The 21,305-nt window shown below is 30.1% G+C and overlaps 1 protein-coding gene across 19 annotated transcripts in view; it reads left to right on the top strand.

Annotated features, from left to right (window-relative positions):
* The window catches only part of PPIP5K2 (diphosphoinositol pentakisphosphate kinase 2), a 58,721-nt gene that overhangs the window by 11,870 nt on the left and 25,546 nt on the right, over positions 1 to 21,305 (top strand). For 15 of the 19 annotated variants that reach the window (XM_016141448.2, XM_016141447.2, XM_036225398.1 and 12 more), the window contains 16 exons: positions 417 to 502; positions 1,517 to 1,671; positions 2,780 to 2,881; positions 3,995 to 4,156; positions 5,569 to 5,690; positions 6,844 to 6,945; positions 8,068 to 8,154; positions 8,881 to 8,956; positions 9,042 to 9,151; positions 9,826 to 9,911; positions 11,915 to 12,040; positions 12,183 to 12,304; positions 12,573 to 12,755; positions 15,173 to 15,314; positions 16,083 to 16,306; positions 21,148 to 21,275. In XM_016141448.2, the coding sequence (XP_015996934.2) occupies positions 417 to 502; positions 1,517 to 1,671; positions 2,780 to 2,881; positions 3,995 to 4,156; positions 5,569 to 5,690; positions 6,844 to 6,945; positions 8,068 to 8,154; positions 8,881 to 8,956; positions 9,042 to 9,151; positions 9,826 to 9,911; positions 11,915 to 12,040; positions 12,183 to 12,304; positions 12,573 to 12,755; positions 15,173 to 15,314; positions 16,083 to 16,306; positions 21,148 to 21,275 (2,013 nt within the window). The remainder of the gene's footprint in view (positions 1 to 416; positions 503 to 1,516; positions 1,672 to 2,779; positions 2,882 to 3,994; positions 4,157 to 5,568; positions 5,691 to 6,843; positions 6,946 to 8,067; positions 8,155 to 8,880; positions 8,957 to 9,041; positions 9,152 to 9,825; positions 9,912 to 11,914; positions 12,041 to 12,182; positions 12,305 to 12,572; positions 12,756 to 15,172; positions 15,315 to 16,082; positions 16,307 to 21,147; positions 21,276 to 21,305) is intronic. The other 4 variants (XM_036225401.1, XM_036225397.1, XM_016141441.2 and 1 more) reach the window with 1 other exon arrangement.

Below are 21,305 nucleotides of genomic sequence, written 5' to 3'. Positions count from 1 at the left end.
TACATACATACTCACATTTCACAAAATTATTATCACTGTTCTCTTAAAATGTTGTGAAAAATTTCCCATATCATTACATTTATAGAGTATAAGGTTTTTAATGGTTAGATAATATTCTGTTATTGCAATATAGCAATTTTATTTAACCATTTCTTTTATACATTTACATTCTCAATTTTAAAAATCAGTGTTCTAACATGCCACAAGATGTATTGGGTATATTTTTGTTCTAATTGCTGAATGCTCAGAATACATTTTTCTGTATTTTAAATGACCATATGTTTATTTAAAAAATAAAGACTTGATATATGCTCCTATTTTAGTTGAACAATAATGATATACTTTATAAACAGTACAGTAATATACTCTATGAAATAGAGTTATAAAACAATAAATATGTTTTTCTTTTTCTTCAGGAGAGAAGTGTATAGTATTCTTCAAGCTGAAGGTATTTTACTTCCTCGTTATGCAATTTTGAATCGTGACCCAAATAATCCCAAAGGTAAAGATTATAAGCAAGTTACCTTCTGTCATTCAACATACTTGTGAGCCACTTTCCTTCTATAGTTAAGTGGAAAGAACTTAAAGAACTCATAGTGTTCTAATCAGTTTTTTTTAATGAGTCGAATAAGCATTATATTCACTTAAAATGTGACACTATCAGCTAAAAGGCTAGCTAATTTACAAGTTATAGATCCTATTTTTCTTTAGTCTATCTATGACCCATCTGTGAATCAGACAGAAGAATTTTTAAATTACATGCTTTAATAAATTTGTATTCATTAGAGGTAAATAAATGATTCATCTCTGACTATTGAATTAAATATTAGAAACTTCATGTTAGGATAGCACAATTAAATTTCTAATGACTAGGATTTTAAATATTTCTAATTATTAATATTTTGAAGTATACTTTGCTTCATTTTCCTAGTTATCTAAAACAGCATGTAAGCTATACATAACTTGGTCTAAAAAGGCAAGATAAATGTTTGTCTTAAGATAACAGTATTTTAGGGAATTTTGATAACTTTATTGTTTTTTAAAGCAACTTTTATTTTTAAAAAATAGCGCATTTATTATCTGTAACAGGGAATTTTTGTTTGTCTAGAGGTGAAAATTTACTTTCTGATTAGATCACTCGCATGTCAGTTACTTTTCCAAATTAAATAATTTCATGTTTTGTGCTTTCTATGACATGAAAGCACAAAACATGAAAATGCTAGCATTCTGGAGTTATTTCCCCATCTTTTTTGTTGGCATCATTTCTTATCTAACTTTGAATTCTATGAGATGATAGGGTGAAATGGCAGGACTATAAGATTTTGAAGACCAACTGTTTACCTAATGCCATATATCATAAATATTGCTATATGTTGTTTGCATAAACAGTTTTAATTAAAATCAAATCAGTACTTTATTCAAGGTTACTTTGTAATCTATTTGAATATAAAAGAACAGTAATATATCTAGATAATATAATATATAATTTTTTTTTGTTATTATGCTTGATTTGTAGAATGCAGCCTGATTGAAGGGGAAGATCACGTAGAAGTAAATGGGGAAGTTTTCCAAAAGCCATTTGTAGAAAAACCAGTCAGTGCAGAAGATCACAATGTTTACATTTATTATCCAACATCTGCTGGTGGTGGAAGTCAAAGACTGTTTCGAAAGGTAAATCATTGTCATCCTAGTGAGGTATCATTTTAGTTATTTAATGTTGTTTATGCAAAATTTCTATGTATAAAATACCAAGAAGTTACTTGATTTTCTTTCTACCTTCCATTTATGTATCTGTCACATAAAAAATTTAGGTAGAGATCATCAGTCTTTTAGAAAAATGACCCTCCAAATGGATAGATCATAGAAAGAGCAATACCAATAACTTTTACATACACGCAAGTATGCTCAAAATTACACCCATAATAATATAAGTGCAAATCAAGTCTAAAAGATAATGACATTGAATTAGTTTTTGTATCGGCAAAGATCAAAATGATTGAGGTAGTTGGAAAAGAAGCACAAGCCCAAAAGTTGTTGGCAGGAATGCAAATTAGTGTAACCTCTTAGCAACATAATTAAGTGATATCTCAGGATTAAAAATCCACATACCATGTAAATAATCATGGAAATGCAAAGCAAGAACACAGTGAGGTACCATTTTATATTCTCTAGAGCGGCAAATATTAAGTCTGACGATCCTGAGAATAGAGCAGTGGGTACTCTTATGCATTGCTGGAGGGACTATAAATTATTTTAAAAAGTTGTAAAAGATTTTGACATTTTCATTGTACATTGAATTGAATATGAGCCTATTCTATCACCTAGCAATTCCATTTCTGGTATATACCTTAGAAAAACACTGCACATGTGTGCCACAGTGACACGTGTAAGAATGTTCAAAGCAACATTGTTTGATTAGCTAAAGCTTAGAAGACAACCTAAATACACATTGATAGGACAATGGATGAATTATGGTGTATTCATACAACGGAAAATTCTGAAGTAGTAAAAATGAAGAAACTAGAGTTACATGTAGCAACATGGTTGAATCTTAGAAACATTCTTAGTGTTCATTGTATTTTTAATATTATTTACTCACATATAAGTTACAATTACAGCAGAAAATAATAATAGTGTTAACTACACAGTGTTATTTAAATGTTCATGGATTAAAAAATTATTTTGGAAATAGCTAAGATGGAAAAAGATGGTAAAAGAGTTATATTATAAAAAGGGGAGTAATGTAATTTGTATAATGATGCACATCTTTCGTTTTCAGATTGGCAGTAGAAGTAGTGTTTATTCCCCAGAAAGCAATGTACGAAAAACAGGCTCTTACATATATGAAGAGTTTATGCCCACGGATGGTACTGATGTTAAGGTAGTATTGATTAAAGTACATTTTAATTTTGTATTTAGAGTTTACCAATGATATCAGAAAAATAGATTATCCTTTAATTAGCTATATCTAACCTCTGATCTATTTCTATTTCCTTTTGATTAGGGATTCCTTTACCTGTTTTGTACTCTGAATGCATTTTTAAAAAATAGTTGTTTTTTAGAATAATGTTCTTAAATGCTTAAGTTAAAATATACATGATTAATAAGAAATTTTACTGAAATATAGTTATCAAAATATTCAAAAACCAACTTTGTGATACAATAATACATATGCCTCTTTAAACGGCCATTAAATAATAAAATATAGTGGGTAAGGGTCTAATAGCCAGCCGTTTCCAAGTACTGATTAGCATAAATGATGTTTTGAGATCTGTGACAACCTTAACGTGATACAAAAATACATGTGATTTCTGTTAGTGACAAATGAGGTCTTTAATTGCTTTACTTTCAGCCAGTCTCTGTCTAATCAGAATATTCTTTTTTAAACCTGATCATAAACCTCTCCTTAAAAATTCTCTTGTGGATCCTCATTGCCACAGAATAGTAATAGGATTCATGCGGCTGATATACAAGATATTTCCTAGTCTGTCCTCTGATGAACCTTATTTCTTACAATATAAACCATACCAAATAACTTACTCTTACCTGAATTCGTCAGGCTATTTCATACCTCTGCCTTCTGTCTGTGTTTATTTGTTTAGAGTGCCTTTTCCTTTAATCTGTCATCAAATTCATGCTGTCTTGCACCCCTCTCCCCTTTTTAAAATCTTTTGGCAGTTACTTACTTTTTTGTACCTCTCCTTGTTAAACTAAAACAATTTGAGAAAGATCACATCATATACATCCTATTATTCATTCCCTCATAATGCTCAGTATAATTTTTTCTGTAGAGAATAGGACTTCACTTTACCAGTTTTGCCATATAATTATTTATAACCTCTTTCAACATATTAAAATTTCGAGCATATAAATAGATGGGTGAAAGAATAATCTGAAGTATTTTTATTGACTTTATATCTTTGAATTTGTTGTGTGCTTATGTATATGTGTATACACTTATATTAATAAAAATATACTTTAACATTCGTGAAAGGTTTATACAGTGGGTCCAGATTATGCCCATGCTGAAGCTCGAAAATCTCCAGCACTTGATGGCAAAGTAGAACGAGATAGTGAAGGAAAAGAAGTAAGATACCCTGTTATTCTCAATGCACGAGAAAAATTAATTGCTTGGAAAGTCTGCCTTGCATTTAAGGTAAAATGTTATACAGGCCATATAGATTCTTAGAAAAGAAATTATGATTTTTTTTTTTTAATTAAAGAGCTATTATTTGGGTTTATAATTGGAGAAGTAAGCTGAGAAAATAAGTGGTACATCTGAATGGTTTATGTACTTTTCAAGGGATTCTTGTAGTGCTGATAATGAAAATATATAGTAAATGAAGGCCTTCTTTCTGTATTATATAAAAAGAAACTTTGTCAATTTATTTAGAAATTAAAATTATAGAGGAAAACTTATCTAAAATAGTAGAGTTAACCAGTGTTTAGGGGTATTGTTTAACATATTAAAAGCAAAACTTGTATTATTTACTCATAGAATTGATAAACGATTTTTTTGTTGAGTCGAAAAGGTCCTCAGTAGTCTTCTAGTCTTGATAATTGATCTTTTGGCCTATTATATATGATAAAATATATATAGTCATGAAAGCAATATAAATATATTTCTTTAGAAAAACTTTTTACTTCAGACATTTGACTGATTGCCTCAATTAGTCTATATTGTTAGGCTTTTGTTACTGTAAAGATTAAAATAGAAGTACAACTTGCATCTAATAAAGGATAAAATTTACCTTTTGAAGCCTTGCCTTAGATGTGTAACTTAAAGACTAGTGTGTATTTCTGGTTAGTATAATGGTAATTAAATTATTTAAGTCTTAATAATTTGAAGTCTCTTTCATGGAAGGAATATTAGCCTGTAAATATGTTTTAGTACCTTTAAATAAATCATTTTAACTTGTAATACTGGAATTCTAAAAGCCATGACTTAAAATCACATTGTATTAATAATGTGATGATTGGAATATAAAATAGAAGATCAAAAAATTCCTGGAGCTCGAACAGGAATCTCATAACTTTCAATTGTTTTCTTCTCCAAAATAAAGTAAATTTATTTCAGGTGCTCACAATTATGTGGTTATCAGGATTTTTAAAATTAATAGGGATAATTAGACATTTCCTTTGGATATGTCTACAAAACTATTTTTTCTTTATTTTTTTTGGATTAAAGTGATATAATTTCTGCAATTGCAAAATTTATCAAAACTTTTACATTTTTTTACTTTTGCTTTTTAATTAAATTTTAATTGAAGAACTTCTTAATAAAATAGGTAATTTTTTTGGCCTCCCCAGTCCCTTAAGCATTATTGTTCTATATCTACTTAATGGCAATAACCTTAAATAGTTATATGGCATGTGTTATATATTTTGAGAGAACTCAAGTTATGAACAAGTAATTTCTTTCATTTTTTTTTTTATTTATTATGAAGGATACTAATAAACAATAGTACACAACTAGGTAGTTATAATATTTTGGTGTATTCTAGTAAGACTAGAAAACTGAATCTTAATTCAAATGGAACTTTTAAGTTTATCATTTATTTTAAATAGCAAACAGTTTGTGGCTTTGATTTATTACGGGCCAATGGACAGTCCTATGTCTGTGATGTCAATGGCTTCAGTTTTGTGAAAAATTCCATGAAGTATTATGATGATTGTGCAAAAATACTTGGGTAAGAATTTTTTCCTTCATATTTCTTCCTCTTTACCTTTATTAATAGCTAATGCATACTAGTTTTTCAGAAAGTAAAAATTATAAACATCAAATAATTAGAATTTTGTAAGCACTGTAGACCTAGAATAAAAATCAGTGTTGATAAAATGATATCCCCAGAGATAATGCCAAATCATGAATTATACTTTGGGTTATCAAAAACAGATTAATTCATGACCAATATAGATAGACTTAAAGGCAATTTAACTTCATAGATTTAGAAATGGTGACATTTCATTCTGTTACTTATGGCACAAAATTAGCATTCATGAAAAAAGTAACCAGAGTAAAATAGAAATATTTGGAATTCAGGATTATTTTGAATGATGCTGATTTCTATGAGCTTATGTTACTTAAAGATAATCTCATGAGTGAATGTATTAAGTTAATGTACAAGAAATTATTGTATGAAGAAATGCCATTTTTATATTCTTTGGCCTGTTTTCTTATGCCTTGATTTAGAAGACTCATAGGACAACTATTTTTAAATCATTTCAAAATATATGGTAAAGCCATAAGGAACTTACACTTTAAAATGTATTTTAATAATTAGAGTCAGCTTTCATAGTATATTTCAAAGATTTGTGAACTTACCCTTAAAGTGAAATTTAGGGGGGCTAACTAAATTTTAGCCTGAGTAAATGCTAATTGTTTAAATTGTTAACCCTATTAGAAAAATGTGATAGAAATTTATTAAAAATGGACAATGGTATTTAGAATAGCTTTATAGGTAATCAATAAACTTAAGAAATAATTAGTAGACACACAGAAGAGGCAGTTTTGGATTTCAGAACCTATATACATTAGATATGATACAGTTATAATGAATTACTTGAATCTAATGTGATTTATATGTTTAAAACTGAAGTAGGTAAATAATTCCAAATTCATGGCATCCCATTAGTGTGTTCTGATACATCAGTTTAGAACTGCTGATCTAATTTTTCTTGATCAGGATTGATTCTTTAGGTTACTTTTTAGTGCTCTTATCACATACTACTAGATTGGTTTAATTTTAACTTCAATGATTCTCTATTTTTATCATTAAAGACCCAGTTTTGCCTTAAAATCAACTAATTTTTAATTTTTTTTTCCTTTTTTTTGTCTTGAAGCAATATTGTGATGCGAGAGCTTGCTCCACAATTTCATATCCCCTGGTCAATACCCTTAGAAGCAGAAGATATCCCAATTGTACCAACTACATCTGGAACTATGTAAGTTTGAATATTTACATTTTGAAATTCCTTGAATTTTCCCAATCAGTCTGTGCTATTGCAATAGATTAAATTTCTGGATAATCATTATGGACACTTCACTATGTATATTTTCATATGATTCACTTTGCATTTGGAGAAATAGATTATAGCCTTTTAGAAGGGTCCTCCTTTATATTTTTACAAATAAAATCCTGAAAAATGCTTGGGTAATTATAACTGTTGAATTAAACCATAAAAACAAAGGAGATTCCAGTAGGTGCATTCCTTAAAGGTTAATTATCAGTGATCATACAACTTTGGTGCTCTCAGCATGTAAAGAAAAATATAGTTATGTCTTGAGGTAAATTAATTAAACCAATATTGCTAAGTGTTACATAACATTCTACTAGTGAAAGTTACTGCTTAAAACTCACCTGTTATTCTTCAGGTTAAGTTGACCAAATTCTTCATGTTCACAGCTTTGAAATTTATATTAGCATGTTAAATATCCTGAGAAGTCTTCACTTAAGGGAAAAAAATAAAATATTTAATTTTGCTTTTAAACCCATATTTTCAAACTTGCAACCCCATATATTAAAAATTTTTTGGGTAACTTAAAATCCTGCAGGATTGTTTTGTGGCTCATAGTTTGACAAACACTAAATTAAATTATGCCCTCTTATTCTTCCTAAGACAGTTAGCTCGTCCATTTATTTGAGTTTGAATGCTTGTTCTTATATGAGCAAAATAAATATAGCAGCTATCAAGTAAAGCATTATTTGTTTTAATTTAATGAAATCTCATTTTTATGATGACTTACGTGATTAGGGCGGTATTTAATAAAGTTTTGGAACTGCAGTCCATTTACTTTTTTCCCAGAGTTAGCTCAGTCAACTCTAGAGAGGAAGCAGATATTTTGTAGCCTAATGTTATTTCACCTCCAGCTTCTATTCTTTTTAGGATTTGATGTGATAAAATTAAGACTAGTTGTTATAAGTCTGTTATTCTTCATAGGGAGATCTTGAAATGGTAACAGTTGGCTCTAAATAAATAATTAAATGTTGTATTGTTCTGAATTATGCAACACAAATCTTTGTTAAGAAATTGAGTTTTGTTTCGTTTTGTTTTTTTTAATTTTAGGATGGAACTTAGGTGTGTTATAGCTGTCATACGTCATGGGGATCGAACACCAAAACAAAAAATGAAAATGGAAGTGAGGCATCAAAAGTATGTTTTTAGGGGAATAATTTAACACTCAAGATAATTTAAGATTTCTGATAGGTGATTAGGTGTTTTGATTAATATACCATATACGAAAACTGTTTATCACCATTTCTGGCCTGGATGCAAATAAAATGCATTTAAAATAATAATATATATTAGCATCTGAAAATTGCTGTGGCAATATCCATAAATGCCCATCAGTCTGACCTGGCTTTCATTTGTTGTTGTAAAACGTCCTATTTAATCTTGGTTTACTATTCTCTTACACTCCTTTCTGAAGGTCATTAACTTCATGACCTTCTAGAAGAAAATTAGTAGAATGAAAGTCTATGTCTTTTCTATTTAGTTTTTGATTTAAAAATAATGACATTTGAAAACCTGAGCCGTTAAATGTGTTGAAACATTTTTTAATATGTATGTATATGCAGTAACTTCAGAAAATATATGATATTTTATATTATCAGTTGCCATCATGAGTAAACTTTTAAAAATAAGATAGTGATTATTAGTTTGATATGGTTTAGGAAAATGTAAATTCTATCAATTAAAGTATAGAAGCAACAGGGTATAGCAAAAAAAGACACACAATAGTTGAAATCTAAAGACCACAAATCCCATTTCTTATCACTTATCATTCTAGTTCCACATCTATTATTTATTTTAATTGAAGTATATGGTGGTAATAGTAATTATTGCAAATGACTAATAGTGTTCTGTCTTTTTTATAAGATTTTTTGATCTTTTTGAAAAGTGTGGTGGATATAAATCTGGGAAATTAAAACTCAAAAAACCAAAGCAGTTACAGGCAAGTGCATTTGATTTCCTATTGTTGTAAATTGCTAATGGCAAAGTTACCTAAAAATTCAATTCTTTCTTAATTTATTTTATAGGAAGTACTGGATATTGCACGGCAACTTCTTATGGAGCTAGGGCAAAATAATGATTCTGACATTGAAGAAAACAAGTCAAAACTTGAGCAACTCAAGACTGTATTGGAAATGTGAGTATCTTTTTGAAATTTTTAATTTTAATAACGACTTGTAGTGCTCTTTTTTTTAGTATGTGTGACTTTCCATATTAATTTCCTTCACAGTTTGATCTTTTTGTTCTTTATCACTGTGGCAGAAGTCTAATAAGACTTATTTTCACCAGTGAGGAAACAGATTGTTATTGAAGGATTAAAGGTTATTGTTTTAGTTTTACTCTTAATTTTAATGAGAAGATAAAAGAGGACATCAAATTCAGATCTCCTATGAAGTACTATTTAGGATGAGGGTACATTTGCTAATCTTGACCACACACTCACTGCTGTTTAAATAAAAAGCAATTTTGGACTTTGTTTTAATCAAGTGAAAGTGACATCACCAGTATTCCTATTATAAGCTTTGCAGTTTTGACCACCTAAGGGAAATCTTATTTCCTTAATTTTTTTTAAAAAGGACACATACACTTATATTTTTATATATTTTTATACTCTTTCGTCTCTTTAAAATTGCCTAACTTTTGTAGAGAAACTTTTTTGTATTTTCGTTTTTAATATGGTCAGAATGACTACTGATAGTACAGATTTTCTACTAGGATACTTTGAAGCATTCAACAAAGTGATTACAAATAGAAGGGGGCATTGAACATTTACTGAATATTGTTCATTCTGCTTACCATTTTATTTTTCAGGTATGGCCATTTTTCTGGAATAAATCGTAAAGTCCAATTAACCTATCTCCCTCATGGTTGTCCTAAAACATCTAGTGAAGAGGAAGGTATGTCATTAATGTCTATTGTAATGTCTATTGTAAGGTATGTCATTAATGTCTATTGTAAGGACTTACTACTCATCGTTGTTTGATTATCTTTGGACCCTCTCTGTCTAATAGTATAAGGACTGGCATGATAGTCAGTGGAGTTTTGTTAGCTGTGACTTTTATCAGAAGTATAGATTTTATTCTTTATCCTTTAGGAAAAAAGGTAGATTTTATTATTTCGAAAACTACATAGGACTTCCCTTTTGCTCTGGGGTTGTTTCAGAAAGCTTATTTCTAACTAAATGTTACTAACTAAATGGGCCTCTTTCTTCATCTTTTGGTACAAGAGGACAGAGTATACAGAATGAAAGCTCAGAGTATGAAGACTGTTTGAACACACATTCAATGAGTTCTAAAAAAGATATTTCCCTCCAGCCAATAAATCAGAATAAGCATTTAAGTAAGATGAGTCACCTAAGAGCAGTCAGCACAAAAGTCCATAAATTCATTTACCCTTTCGAAAGAAAACTAGGCAAGGGTTAGAGAAGCTAGTCATGGAGAAATGCAGATGCCCAATAATAAAGTAATAATCACTCCTGCCTATCACACTGACAAAGTGTTTTCTTATTTTATTCTTTTCTCAAATTGGTGATAAAGAATGCTAATAAGAATATAGTGTGGCAGGATTTCTGTCTGCTAGTAGTTATGTCTTTGGACAGTAAATTGACAACATACATATATCAAAAAATGTTCATATGCTTTGATCTTAATTCTACTTATACAAATCTATCCCAAGGAAGTAATCAGATATTCAGCTAAAGATTGATCTGTCAGGATATTCACAATGGCATTATTTAAACTAGCAAAAGTTGAAGTAATGATTATCTTACATGCAAACACAAGTTTGATTATGTTGATCTTTATATATTGATTTTAAAATGTGATATGTTACTGTCTTTTCACACTTTGTGATTAATAACAATAGCCTAATTTTCTGTATTTTAATATTTATGATCAAAACATTCTGTAAATATAATAAAAAGTTAATTAATTGTTCTTCCATAATTAATATTGGTCTGCATGGTAAAGCACATGTAACTACTAACTAGCCCCAAGGGAAAGGGTGGTTTTTTTTAATCACTTTTAATGAATCATCATTAAATTCTTTAATGCTTATATTGCTGTTTTTAAATTACCTTTGTTTCTATAACACAATACAAATCTTAGAACATTATAAAGGGCAGCTCAAAATTAAGTACAGAACTCATTCATTAATGGTGTCTCCTCCATGTCTGAGAAAATACTTCGTCTGGGACATAGAAGATTCCACAATTCCAAGTTTCATTTCTTAATTTATTTTTTAATTGCAGTTGACATACAATATTATATTAGTTTCAGGTGTATAACATACTGATTAGACATTTTGCAGGTCTGAACTTTAAAAACTGCTCTTGGCTACATTTTTATTGTATATCTCACTCATAAATTTAAATTATAATAAATATTAGTCTGTATCATCTCCCATTTTTCTAAAGATTATGCAAATCACTGATTCCTAGTCATAAAAAAGGAATATATCATCTTTGCTTCAGCTGTCATTACCTTCTCTATGTGATAGCACTGCAGGACGCTCTTGATGTAAAGACAAGATCTGGATCCTGTCATCAAGGAGCTCTTAATCTAGGACGATCGAATCAGATAGATTGGGTAGATGCCATTGTTGTTATACCACTTAGAGAGCAGCAAAACGAAAAGCAAAACTTCCTTTTAGAAAACTGGGAAAGAGCCTTCTTTCTAAAGTATGGAGATTTTGAAATTTTGTAAGATTTTAGTAGTAGGAGCGAGGGGTATTTCTGATAGAAACAACAGCCTACAAAGATAGGTACATTTAAGAAACAAAATAATAGATAAGGGCCATATTCTACTGTGGAAAAGAACACAAATAAAAAATTAATCTTGAAACAGGTCTGTTTAAAAGAAATAAATTTGACATTTGCTTTATCCATTCATATCTATCATAGACAGCCGAAGAGAAGAACCATCCTTACTTTTGGTTCTAAAATGGGGAGGAGAATTAACTCCTGCAGGCCGGGTCCAGGCTGAAGAACTTGGAAGAGCTTTCAGGTGTATGTATCCTGGAGGTCAAGGTAAATCTTGGAGTTTCTCTAATTTGGTTAAATTTATACATCGTATTTTCAAGTCCTCATTTCTTTCTAGATATTACTATATATTTATATAAATACAGTGAGATAAAAATATAGCTTAAGTGATTTGAGGATTTATTTTCAGGAGATTATGCAGGATTTCCTGGTTGTGGTTTACTTAGATTACATAGTACCTACCGACATGACCTCAAAATATATGCCTCTGATGAAGGACGAGTGCAGATGACTGCAGCTGCTTTTGCAAAGGTATAAATAAATGCTTTTAGAATTACTAGAATTTTCATCTAATATTGCATTTAAAAAAGATTGTTACTAAGGCAATATTTTAAAATTTTGAATTTGAAACTTACAACTAAAGCCCTGTAATGGCAGTGATAAACTGTACTATTTATAAAATTTATTTATTATAACTAGCTTATACCTTATAAAATAAACATGTAACAAAAGTATGATACTTTCTATTATTTCACATACTAATTTTTAAATCTGTTTTGGCTTTATTTAATATCTTTAGGGACTATTAGCTCTAGAAGGAGAGCTTACACCCATTCTCGTTCAGATGGTAAAAAGTGCAAATATGAATGGTCTTCTGGATAGTGATAGTGACTCTTTGAGTAGTTGTCAGCAACGTGTGAAAGCAAGACTTCATGAAATACTTCAGAAAGACAGAGATTTTACTGCTGAAGATTATGAGAAGGTGGGTCTTAGCAAATTCTTTTACATATGAGATAGTATGCATACACAGAAAAGTATATAAAACAAAAACTTAGTCTTTATTGTATTGTAAAGTAAGTACTCATATAATCATCACCGTCCAGATAGAATTAGAGCTTTGGAACAACTCTAGTTCCTATGTACCTCTCCCCAGTTGCAACTCCTTCCCTGTCCCTTAGAAATAACTACCATCCTGGCATTTTACGTTGCTCTTTTTTATTGTTCTTAACACATCCAGATTAGTTACTTGGATAAGTATGCATCCTTAACTGTTATAGTTTCAGTTTTGTCAATTTTTTAAGCCTCATATAATATAATATGTTTTCTTTTATGTCTGGCTTCTTCTGCTCAATATTGTTTGTGAAATTAATCCATATTTTTGAGAATTTCAGTTGTTAATAATCATTTCCATGTAGTATTTTATTTCAGGAGCTGGCAAACTTTTCTGTAAAGACCAGATAATAACTATTTTAGGCTTTGCAGTCACATATGGTCTCTTATTTCATTTTTTTAACCATCTCTTAAAAATATAAAAATCATTTCTTAACTCATGGTCTATGCTACATTTGGCCCACAGGCCATAGTTTGACCCATGTTCTATTTTATGAGTATACAACAGTTTATTTATGTTTCTATTATTACAACAGTTTGGAGTTATTACATTTAATACTAGTATGAATATCCCTGTATGCTTCCTAGTGCATATGAGTATATGTTTCTCTTGGGTATATTCTAGGAATGAAATTGTTGCGACCCACAGTATGCTTATACTTCAAAATTAGTAAATGTCAAACTGTTTTCCAAAGTCATTGAACCATTTTACACTCCTACTAGAAGTCCATGAGAACTGTCATTTTTCTACATAGTCTCTATTCATGTTATTCTCAGACTATTCAATTTTGGCCATTCTGAAGGTAGATGTACCTCATTGTGGTTATAACGTTTATTTACCATTTAGATAATCCTCTTTCATGAGGACTTCTCTTTAAGTCTCTTGTCCTTTTATTCTACTAGTTGTCTATGTTTTTCTTTTTGAGTGGTAGAAGTTCTTATATTTTGGATATGAGCTCCTTCTAAATGTGTTGTAAATTCTTAAATACAAGAAGTCTCATTTTTTTTTTTACTTTTTGATAATTTTATTACTTTTGATAATTTTATTACTTTTTGATAATTTTATTACCTAGAGTCTCTGGTTCTATTCCGCTGATTGGGATCCATAGTGTCCTGTTTTCTTGTGTGCCTGAATATCTTTAATTATGGATGGATATTTTATTCATTTGTGGAACTAAAGTGAGCTTAAGATTATATCATCATCTTTCAATAGGTTTATTTCTTCCTGCTATGTGTTTATAGATATAGCATTCTAGGATTGCCTTAATCCAGTTTCAAAACAGATCTTTCTGGGCCAACAGTTGACCTGAACCTGGTCTGCAGTTCGTTGGTGGTGATGTGATTCACCCTTACTTTTTAAAATCCTAAATGCAGAGAGTTTACCAGCATTCCATCTTCGAGTAACCCTGGACTTCACTTTTGTCCCCCTAACCTAACTAGACTGTTAGAGCTCTACTCCACTTTTCTGTTTTCTATTTGAGGAACACAATGTCTTTAGTGCAGAAAAAGCCTTAAATGCCAGAATCATTCTCTGCATCACTGAACTGAGTTTTAGTGCTGTAGTTCTTTATTGTTATATCTTTTAGATACCTTAAAGCAGAAGTACAAAAGTTCTTGCCCAAGGATTTTTACTTATCTTCAGTAGTTAGATTAATCCATACTACCTAGTTCACCATAATAGGAAGTGGAAGTCCACTTTACATTTTTTTTATATTTGTAGAAACAAGCTAAATGTCAAAACTGGAATTTGAAACTGCGTTGTCATTAATAGCTTTTGTTGACTTGGAAAAATCTCATCATAAATGGAGTACCATTGTGTTTAAGAGCAGCAGCTCTGTAACCAGACTACCTGCTTTTTGATTCTACTAATCACATACTAGTGGTTGATTTTAAACAGATTATTTAACATCTGTTAAGTATCTCACCTGGAAAAAAACTATGATAATAATACAGTTTTATGGTTACTACATGTAAATATATGTCAAATGGTTAGAACCATATTTGCACATATTAAGTGAGTCAGCAAATTGTCATCGTAAATTAGAATAAACTCATTGTAAGATTACTTTTGCTATATTTCACTGTAGATAATCTAACAATATCTAAGGTTAGTATTCCTTTTATGTGAAATTCTAAGGTTTTTACTTCCTCCTTGATTTAATTCCTATATTTTGAGGGTCATTTTAATTTGTGTTATGGAATTATTCTCCAGCTACTGGAAAATATTGTATATTCTCTTGGGCAATTGGGCATAACCAGATATAAAATACATACTATACCCATTTGTAGCTTACTCCATCTGGAAGCATTTCTCTTATCAAATCAATGCATTTAATTAAAAATCCTGTGAAGACCTGTGACAAAGTTTATTCCTTGATTCAAAGTTTGACTTCTCAAATCAGACATCGCATGGAAGATCCCAAATCATCAGGTAAATGTTTTTCTTAGAACATAAAACAAATAAAAATTACTATCCAGTTACTATAAACATTTTAGAATAAGATGCGCCTATCTTAAGAAATCAAGCCCTCATACTATATCTAGGTATAATATGAGTTAATATATGTCAAGCAAAAATAAATAGGTAAGTTAGTTATTTTTTTTCCATAATAGCATGAAAAAGATAATAAAACATTCTTATTAGTTATGTAGTGTTGCCATATAGCTCAGCAGCAAATAGGCAACATAATAAGCAAGACTAAGCAACAGGAAGGTAATCTGGGCTGTGGTTCTGACACTAGCTTGGTTAATAACTTGAGCAGCTTTGGCATCTTGGATTGGTTACTGGTAAAAATGGATTTTTTGAGCTGTTTAATTTTTGAAGTTCCTTTCTGGTAATGATTGTCTTTTATTAGTTATCTAATAAAATAAATAATAAATAATAAACTTAAAATAATTTAAAATTCAAAATTGAAAATGTGTTAGCTTAAAAGAGTTTTGTTATAATTATTGTTGTTTTATTATTATTAAGTACGTAACATATGGGCAGGTCTTTTATAAACCTAGTTATTAATCTATTATTTATACCTTTATTCAAGGCTACAAAATAGATGGTTGCTAATAATATATGCCTATGAGACATTTCCTAGCTTAACAATTTTATCTTTGATATTTTAAAAAGTTTCTAATGATCACTTCTTAATGTATATTTTTAATTTGATTTTTAAGTTTAATATGCAAAAATGTTATGTTGTTTTAGATATTCAGCTTTACCATAGTGAGACATTAGAGCTTATGCTACGTAGATGGTCCAAGTTGGAGAAAGACTTTAAAACAAAGAATGGAAGATACGACATTAGTAAAATCCCTGACATATATGACTGTATTAAATATGATGTTCAGCATAATGGTTCCTTGAAATTAGAAAACACAATGGAATTATATAGGCTTTCGAAGGCATTAGCAGATATTGTTATTCCTCAGGTAAGTAATTATTAGGAATTAATTTTCTTTTATGTTGTATAGATACTTTACAAATGTCTGGCAGTGGATAAAAGATAGCTAGTTTTCATGTCCATGTAAAACTCATAACTTTAAAAAGGAAAGTAATTATGAATTTATATTTTAAACTTTTTATTTGTTATACTAAACTATTTGATTTTCTCATAGTCTGATGGTAGTGACTTTTTAAAATTTAAAAATGGGTACTCTTAAAAACAAATGAACATCTGAAAACAGGACGAAAAGTATTAATTACTTAAGTATTCATTGGGAACCTATTGTACATCTACCAGCTCTCTGCTATGGAAATGTGTGGGGACTGGGAGAAAAGGGTAGTTGTGGCCCTTATAAATTTTACAATTCTTTTTACTTTATGTGAAAGTATTTTCCAAATTATATTTAGAGGTCAGTATATAAGTAGTTATTGGGGGCAGGGGTGTTCAAGGGTTTTTTTATTATAGGAAAATAAATATAAAGGTAAACTGGATTTCAAGTAACTAAAATACAATTGAGCAGAGAATCAGATTGATCTTAAAGACATAAGTGACAAGACAAGTTGCTATAAGGGATATGTTAGAAGAAAAGAGTTCTGGATGCCCTTTTGAGACCTTTTTTCAATTCAATTTCTAAAAGATTGTTTGGCTATTATAAAGGGTAGTAGATCAGACAAAGAAAAGAGTTCTGGATGCCCTTTTGAGACCTTTTTTCAATTCAATTTCTAAAAGATTGTTTGGCTATTATAAAGGGTAGTAGATCAGACATTCCAATTTTGAACCAAAGTTAAAAAGCAGGAAAAAATGAAATATATGGAAAGTGTAAAGAGTATGAACAAAATTAGCCTCATTTAAAAATAGTCATATGTAAAAATGGTTAAAATAATAATATTGTTCCTTTCCTAATATTTACAGAAAATCCAGGAAAAACTAACGATGGAAAAGCTGGGAATTCAAACTGTGCAATTTACCTATAACCATTTCTATAAATGTTAAAGATTAGCTTATTCTTTCAGCATGAAAGAGCCTATTTATTCGTTGTCAGATATATTATAGAGACAATTTTAGGTATATTGTATAAATCTCTGATTTGCAAAAAGGAATTATTTTTAAAAGACCGGATAAAAATGTCTCAGACTTCAAGAATGTATCTTTGGGCCTCACTTTAAGAAACACTGAGTTAGAAAACAAGGACTTTTATTTACTAAATGGAAGAGAAGTTTATTCTGCAAAAGAGATGTTTTACAGAATAAAAATTTTTATTTTATAATAGTTAAGATATTTTAAGATTACCATCAAAGTGAACAAACTAAATTCTGAAGAACTCAGTTTTAGCTACTAGGTATAGGTAGATAATCATTGCATTAACATTAATTTGATTATAACTCATTCAGTAAAGTTACTAAGTCAGCATTCATCTTTGTCACAAAATTCAAGATAGAGAATTCATTTAAATTTTTCTCATTAGAGGTTCTGAGAATGGCTACTGTTAATTTGGTAAACATATTATTAGTTTGTATTGGAAATGTAAATAAGACCCAAATTTTTTTCATTATTTTGGATTACATCGACGTTAGTCGAAGCTCGACACATATTATTTGTAATTATTCCTACAGTGGAGGTTATTTAAAAGCATGGCTTTTAACAGATAAGCTGTAAATATAAGACCCTCTTAAATATTTATTTGACTGTGTGCTTTTTTAAAGGTAGGCTTTCAATATATTTAAATGTGCTACCTATTCAGTGGCTAAATAAACACACAAATGATTTGTTAGCATAATTATGTCTGTGTCATTACATGGTTTATTTAATCTCAAGCCTCTTCTTTCTCAGTTATATATACTAAATATTCTAGAATTGGGAATGAAAAGTTGGTTGCTAAGAGTTGGAATCAAAAGAATACTCAGATGTTAATGTAAGGTTTTAAATATTAATTTTGCCTACTTTTGTATATATATTTTAGTTATATTGCTTATGTACCTGAAGAAATTTCTCACCATCTCCTTAAATATTTATAATGAACTTTTAAAAGTATCATAATTAAAAGAAGTACTAAAGATTAGAATGGTTAGTAAAGATATGAGACATCATTTATATCTTTAGTAATTCATAATGGTCAGCTATTCTCAGTCTCTATTACAGTAATTGCTTTTTGATTCAATTAGGTCAAATTTTTATGCTAACAGTCCAAGAATTTATTTGAAGACATTATTTTTCTTAGGTAAATTATTTATCTTTGAAATTTTGAGGCTGTTCAGACAATATTATGCCCAACCTTACAGAAATGTAAGTCTTATTTGTAGTAAATTCATAATTAACTTTTGATAAATGTATAACTTTAAAGCAGAGGCCTTTTTATATACTTTCTTAGAGTTTTGATTGATGAAGGAGAGGATCACTTGGGATTTACCTCCCTAACTTTTTGATTTGATATTCTTTATTATGGCAAAAACTTAGGATTTCTTTTTAATGGAGCATTAAATATTTACTGAATTCAGTTATTTTTGCTTTGTTATTTTGCTTTGTTACTTTAGTCTCTGAACAAATAACTAAGTTATAAAAGCTATTGTAGTAATTGTAATGAAACTATAGTTTTAATGGAAAAAAAATGAAAATGTTACATAAAGTAATCCCCTCTTATCTGAGGTTCTTTCTGTGCCCATAGTCAGCTGCAATCCAAAGATATTAAATGGAAAATTTCAGAAATGAACAATTAATGAGTTTTAAATTATGCACTATTCTGAGTAGCATGATGAAATCTCATGCTGTCCTCTCTTTCCTGGGATATATGTGAATCATCCCTTTGTCCACCGTGTCCACACTGTATACGCTACCCACCTGTTAGTCACTAGTAGATGTCTTAGTTATCAGATCGACTGTCATAGCATAGCAGTACTTGTATTCAACCAATCTTTATTATACTTAATATTGGCCCCAAACCACAAGAATAGTGATGCTGGCAATTTAGATATGCCAAGGAGAAGCACGAACTGCTTCCTTTAAGTGAAGAGATGAGTACAATACAATAAGAGATTTTGAGACAGAGACCACATTCATATAACTTTTATTATAGTACGTTGTTATAATTGTTCTTTTATTATTAGTTACTGTATTCTTTGTAAAAATATAACCAGGAAAAACATACTGTTTTACAATCTGATTTTTTTCATTTACTCAGCATCAAGAACCTCTTTTCAGATCAGTAAAGCTATATGTACATCACTATTTACAATGGCTGAATGATGCAATGTAGTAAAAACTATTTAACCACTTTCTTGTATTTGGAAATCTAGATTCTTTTAATATTTTTCACTATCTTTCCACATGTCTTTACATTCATTCAAAACTATTTCTGTAGCTCCAAAAATCTTCTACCAGTTTTCTTCCTGAATGAGCAGTGTGTGTTTCCTCACACCTTGCAAACAACAAGAGAAATTTCTCATGATGATTTTTAATTCCAGCATTTTCCTTTTGTTTACTCATATAGACATACACAATTACATTTATATCCCTACTTTATAGTCAGTCATCTATGTTGGCGAGATTATTGAACCAACCAAACTTTAGTTTATGGTAAATGACCCCTAGAAGTTCCATTTTCATAGGTCTTCCATCTGTAATCAATCAACCCTTGCTTTGTTAGGCAGTGTTGAGATCTATTATCTGTACTTATGTTTGGCCATCTTGGGAAGTACCTGATAGCAATAAGTAGCCTTTAAATTCAGGTGACCCAGAATGTACTTGGAGAGAGAGGGTATGCCTATTTTTCCCTTCCTTTTCTCTACTCTGCCTTCCTTCCCTCTCTGTCTTCCCCATCTCATTTTCCACTCTCTTCCTTTTCTTCCTCTCTCTTCCCAACTACACACACATCACAGATTTTTCTCGTTATATCAGGTCATTTTCTATCTACCCCTTTGAGCTGTAATTTTGTTATAATAGTTATTATAATTAATGTTTTCTTGATACTTCAGATTATAATTTCTCATTTTAAATTTAAATAACCTATAATAAGGATAGATATCATGAAATTAGATAATTTCATGGCATTTGTTGCTCACCACTAATTAAAACTTTAAAAGTTCTGACCAAAGGCTTTAAATAATTCATTAGTGGGTGGCTCCATAGTGTAGCGGTTTGCACGTCTACTTTACATGCAGAGGGCCTGGATTCTGCCCTAGGTGGATCCACGGACCACACCCTGGGTGTGTCAGGCTCTGAGTGTGCAGGGGGTGCCTGGTCCCCAGGGGAATGCTACAAGCGCATGGGCGGAGATTCCCCGCCTTCAGAGATCCAGTTCTTAAGGGGAAATGGCAACATCCATAGGTCAGTGGTGGAAGTGGGGCAGGGGGGGTGGGTAGGATTAAAGAGAGGAAATAAAATTAAAAAAAATAATAATAATAATAAATTAGTCTCTTAACCTTTGACATTTGAATAGACAAAAATCTCAGAGTTTCAATTTATATTTCTTTTAATATGTTTATTGACTATTCTGTTTTTTAGTGTTTTTTTTTCCTTAGTCCATTTTTCTTTTAAGGTTGTTTCTACATTTAAAACCTACAAATTGAGTTGAACTACTATCCATAAAGATTACATTTATCCATTCATGCTCCCCTCTTCAGAAATTATTTGCTTTTTCAGTTCCACCAAAAAATCCTTTTAATTATACTTAAAAAAAGTTTTGAGAATAGTATACTTGCAGTTGCAGAAATGTAAACTAGGGGTCGTATAGTATTCAAAAAAGGCTTACTAGAATTCTTTAATTTAGTAGTGCATTTGTTAGAGCTCTTTGGCATTATACTCTTTTTCTAATTTCATGTATTTTCTGCTCAGGAATACGGTATTACCAAAGCTGAAAAACTGGAGATTGCCAAAGGCTACTGTACTCCTCTAGTTAGAAAAATTCGCTCAGACCTTCAGAGGACACAAGATGATGACACTGTAAATAAACTCCATCCTGTGTAAGAGACTATACTGTCATTTAAATCTAG

Source organism: Rousettus aegyptiacus, unplaced genomic scaffold (assembly GCF_014176215.1).
Source record: "Rousettus aegyptiacus isolate mRouAeg1 unplaced genomic scaffold, mRouAeg1.p scaffold_m13_p_8, whole genome shotgun sequence".
Lineage (NCBI taxonomy): Eukaryota > Metazoa > Chordata > Mammalia > Chiroptera > Pteropodidae > Rousettus > Rousettus aegyptiacus.
Note: the sequence above shows the minus strand (reverse complement) of the source record. Positions and strands in the feature narration are given on the sequence as shown.